A 5,049-nucleotide genomic window follows, 5' to 3' on the forward strand; every position below is an offset into this window, starting at 1 on the left:
ACAGAAAGTGAGAAATTAAATTTTCTGTAATACAAAGGATAAATGCCAAAGGTAAGGCCATTGGTAACAGTTTAGTTGTACATTTTAAACTAACAAAAAGCGTAAAATTAAATTTTCTATAATACAAAGGATAAATGCTAGAGATGACAGATACCTAATTTACCATGAGGTCATTATTATATATTGTATGTATCAAAATATGCCATATGTAGTTTAAATATATACACATACTATGTACCCGAAAATATTAAGTAAATTTAAATAAGAAAAAATAAAAATTTAACATACAGGAACAACATTCTTTAACTTCTTTGCAGTTTAAAGCCACTAGCAAAAAAGATTACTACAGATACTACTTTATTATGTTAACAAATAATACTATCTTTTACCTACACTCTTGAGTAAGGTGGAATGGGTTAAGGTTAGTGGCAAAATAATGCTTTATTGAATGCACAATAGTATTTAACATGTTAAAAATGTCAAATTAAAAAGTTAAGTCCACACATAACTTCAAAGTTTTTAAATGTACTAGACTGTATTACATAAAAGTACAATTAGTAAAATAACACTATTAAATTTTAACTAAAATTAAAAATATTTTTCTCTCATAAAGCAGAATATTAAACTGAACACCTACTTCATGCATCACTCAATATTATAAGTTAACCACAAAGAGCATCCCTACTTAGATTTTCATCATACATCTTACATTTTAATGTCTTTACTCTTTCATAGAAGAGATAATAATGCCCACCTAATAAAAAAGAATCTCTCAGATCTTTCATGCAGGAACCATTCATCACATACTTTCACATGTGAATACAATAGGAATAAAAAAACAGCATGAATTTGAGAGTTGAATTCCATCATTATTCACATATTAAAAAACCTATGAATTTTTTTCAAGAAAAAAGTATATTTTGGTGGGCACAGTGGCTCACGCCTGTAATACCAGCATTTTGGGAGGCTGAGGCAGGGTTCAAGACAACCTGCCCAATGGCAAGACCTCATCTCTACTAAAAATACAAAAATTAGCCAGGCGTGGTAGCTCATGCCTGTAATCCCAGCTACTCGGAAGGCTGAAGCATGAGAATCACTTGAACTGGGAGGCGGAGGCTGCACTTCAACCTGGGTGACAGAGCAAGACTTCGTCTGAAAAAAAAAAAAAGTAAAGCCTGGCCAACATGGCAAAACCCTGTCTCTACTAAAAATACAAAAATTAGCCAGGCATGGTGGTGCACACCTGTAATCCCAGCTACTCAGGAGGCTGAGGCAGGAGAAGCACCTGAACCTGGGAGGTGGAGGTTGCAGTGAGCCGAGATAGCACCACTGCACTCCATCCTGCACAATGGGAGCAAGACTCCATCTCAAAAAAAAAAACAAACAAAAAGAAAAGCATACTTTGAATGTAATAACTCTCCAAAATATCTTACACACTTTTTAAAGTTATATACAAAATATTTATGTAAATTTCAGTTTTATTTTCTAAACTCAGCACTCTGATTTAGTGCACTGTCTGAAGTGTCAGTTCCTTAGATATATCTACTCTGAATTGATATTTACAGACTTAATTTTCAAATAACCAATTTTTTATATTACTGCATCTGCAAAAATATATTTTAGTATGAACTCTCTGGTGTTTCCTAGGCTGTAGTTTGTAAAAAAATGTTTTCCCAAATTTATTACCTTTGCAGCAATTTTCTTCAAGATATATTCTCTGATGTTCAAGAAAGTTTCAGCAACAACTTCAGGGTTTTCCTCTAGTACAAAATGTCTAAAATAAGATCTGTAATACAAGTAACAGTACCACAACACTCTTCATGTTAGTTTTTTTTTTTGAGATGGAGTGCAGTTGGAGTGCCTAGGCTGCAGTGCGGTGGCACAAACTCAGCTCACTGCAACCTCTGCCTCCTAGGTTCAAGCGATTCTCCTGTCTCAACCCCCTAGTAGCTGAGATTAGTCATGCACCACCACACCCACCTAATTTTTGTATTTTGGGTAGAGACGGAGTTTCACCATGTTGGCCAGGCTGGTCTTGAAATTCTGACCTCAAGTGAACCACCCACCTCGGCCTCCAAAGTGCTGAAATTACAGGCATGAGTCACCATGCCCAGCTCACTCTTGATATTCTAATGCTTGTCTTCAAAATAAATACTCTTCTTCACTTTAAAAGCTTGTATTTTCTGAAAAATCCATTGACAGTAATTTCATTTTTAATGCTTCTATTAAGTATGAACTCTCTGATATTGAATAAGATGTGAGCAGATATTAATGGCTTCCTCACATTCTTTACATTTAAATAATTTTTCTCAAGTATAAATCATTTCCTGTCCAATAAAGTGTCAGCGCTGGTTAAATGTTTTGCCACATTCTTCACACTTGTAGAGGTTTCTAGCTCTAGTATAAAGTATTTTACCTACAATCAAGTGTGACAACCATTTAAAGGTGTTTAGAAATGTTCGGGTTGTTGTCAACTGCATTGTTATCATTCAGGTTTGTAGAATTTCTCTCCAGTAATTCTCTTAGGTCTGCTAAGAATTAAGGACTTGTTAAAGGCTTTGCCACATTATTCACACTTCTAGGGTTTCTCTCCAGTATAAATTATCTTATGTATAGTGAGTTGTTAACTGGTTAAAAGCTTTGCCACTTTTTTTTTTTTTTTGAGACGGAGTCTTGCTCTGTCACTAGGCTGGAGTGCAGTGGCACAATCTCGGCACACTGCAACCTCCACCTCCCGGGTTCAAGGGATTCTCCTGTCTCAGTCTCCTTAGCTAGGACTGCAGGCATGCACCATCACACCCAGCTAATTTTTGTATTTTTTAGTAGAGACTACTAAATAGAGACTACTAAATATCATGTTGGCCAGGATGGTCTCAATCTCTTGATCTCATGATCCACCAGCCTTGGCCTCCCAAAGTGCTGGGATTACATGTGTGAGCCACTGCGCCCGGTCCATTCTATATATTTGTCAGTTTTTTCTATGGCATGAGTTTTCTTGTGTGTAGTAAGGTTTGAGCATTGATTAAAAGCTTTGCCACATTCTTTACATTTGTAGGGTTTCTCTCCAGTATGAATGACCTTATGTTTAGTGAGAGTTGAGGACCAGTTAAAGGCTTTGCCACATTCCTCACATTTGTAGGGTTTCTCTCCAGTATGAATTATCTTATGTTGAGTAAGGTTTGAGTATTGGTAAAAAGCTTTGCCACATTCTTCACATTTGTAGGGTTTCTCTCCAGCATGAATTATCTTATGTCTAGCAAGGGTTGAGGATTGGTTAAAAGCTTTGCCACATTCTTTACATTTGTAGGGTTTCTCTCCAGTATGAATTTTCTTATGTGTAGTAAGGTGTGAGGATAGGTTAAAAGCTTTGCCACATTCTTCACATTTGTATGGTTTCTCTCCAGTATGAATTATCTTATGTTCAGTAAGGTTTGAGGACCGCTTAAAAGCTTTGCCACATTCTTTACATTTGTAGGGTTTCTCTCCAGTATGAATTATCTTATGCGTAGTAAGTTGTGAGAACTGGTTAAAGGCTTTGCCACATTCTTCACATTTGTAGGGTTTCTCTCCGGTATGAATTCTCTTATGTGTGGTAAGGTGTGAGGATGTGTTAAAGGCTTTGCCACATTCTTCACATTTGTATGGTTTTTCACCAGTATGAATTCTCTTATGTTGAGTAAGAGTTGAGGACACATTAAAGGCTTTGCCACACTCTTCACATTTGTAAGGTTTCTCCCCAGTATGAATTCTCTTATGTTGAGTAAGGGTAGAGGACACATTAAAGGCTTTGCCACATTCTTCACATTTATAAGGTTTATCACCAGTATGAATTCTCTTATGTTTAGTAAGGTTCGAGGATTGGTTAAAAGCTCTGCCACAATGTTCACATATGTAGGGTTTCTCTCCAGCATGAATTATCTTATGTCTAGTAAGGGTTGACGACTGGTTAAAAGCTTTGCCACATTCTTTACATTTGTAGGCATTCTCTCCAGTATGAATTATCTTATGTGTAGTAAGGTGTGAGGATATGTTAAAAGCTTTGCCATGTTCTTCACGTTTGTAGGATTTCTCTCTAGTATGAATTATCTTATGTGTGTTAAGGTGTGAGGACTTGTTAAAGGCTATGCCACATTCTTCACATTTGTAGTGTTTCTGTCCTGTATGAATTCTTTTATGTTGAGAAAGGGTTGAGGACACATTAAAAGCCTTCCTACATTCTTCAAGTTTGTAGGAACTGACAGTAGTGTGATTTCTTTTATGTTGAGTTAGGTGTGAAAGAACGCAAAATGATTTGCCACATTCTTTACATTTGAAAGGATTCTTTTCAGTCTTACGTATATTTGAATTTGAAAATTTATGAAAGTCTTTCACATATTTATCACATTGAAATATTTTGCTCTGAGTAGTTGACAAACACTGGTTAAATCCATTATAACTTCCTTGGTGCACCTTATACTCATCCACACTATTATAGCCTTTTTTTAACTGTAAATTGTGATGTCCACATTTTTCATATTTTCTTAGTATTATTCTTTGGAAAGAAGCTTTTATGCTCTGCTCTGGCCAAAGGTCTTGGGCGAAATAACAACACATACCTGAAAGAAATAAAAATAACAACTTACTCCACATACTAGACTCAGATACATATTCTTTACAAATCTAACCTACAAAATTATACAAACTACATAAACAAGATTGCATAAGAAGGCCGGGGATGGTAGCTAATGCCTGTACTCCCAGCACGTTGAGATGCTGAGATGGGCAGATCCCCTGAAGTCAGGAGTTTGAGACCAGTCTGGCCAACATGGTGAAACCCATCTTTTCTAAAAAATACAAAAAGATTAGCCGGGAATGATAGCATGCACCTGTAATCCCAGCTACTCAGGAGGCTGAGGCAGGAGAATTGCTTGAACCTGAGAGGCACAAGTTGCAGTGAGCTGATATCACACCAATGCACTCCACTCTGGACAACAGAGCAATACTTTGACTCAAAAACAACCAAAACAAAACTGCACAACAAAATACCAAAGGCCCTAATTTCCTTATAGA

The 5,049-nt window shown here is 36.4% G+C and overlaps 1 protein-coding gene across 3 annotated transcripts; it reads right to left on the minus strand.

Moving 5' to 3' along the window:
- Positions 1 to 2,578: 2,578 nt before the first annotated feature.
- LOC105519961 (putative zinc finger protein 724) lies at positions 2,579 to 4,593 on the minus strand. Of its 3 annotated transcripts, none has more exons than XM_011953516.1 (3): positions 4,240 to 4,593; positions 2,986 to 4,086; positions 2,579 to 2,605 (listed from the first exon to the last, which is right to left on the minus strand). In XM_011953516.1, the coding sequence occupies exons 1-3, from the start codon at positions 4,591 to 4,593 to the stop codon at positions 2,579 to 2,581; spliced, it is 1,482 nt and encodes a 493-aa protein (XP_011808906.1). The 3 variants fall into 3 exon arrangements, with proteins under 3 accessions (XP_011808906.1, XP_011808904.1, XP_011808905.1); XM_011953514.1 differs by lacking the exon at positions 2,579 to 2,605 and adding exons at positions 2,607 to 2,646; positions 2,720 to 2,757 and having other exon boundaries at positions 2,986 to 4,593; XM_011953515.1 differs by lacking the exon at positions 2,579 to 2,605 and adding an exon at positions 2,607 to 2,672 and having other exon boundaries at positions 2,986 to 4,593.
- Positions 4,594 to 5,049: the final 456 nt, after the last annotated feature.

Source organism: Colobus angolensis, unplaced genomic scaffold (assembly GCF_000951035.1).
Source record: "Colobus angolensis palliatus isolate OR3802 unplaced genomic scaffold, Cang.pa_1.0 Scaffold365, whole genome shotgun sequence".
Taxonomy (NCBI): domain Eukaryota; kingdom Metazoa; phylum Chordata; class Mammalia; order Primates; family Cercopithecidae; genus Colobus; species Colobus angolensis.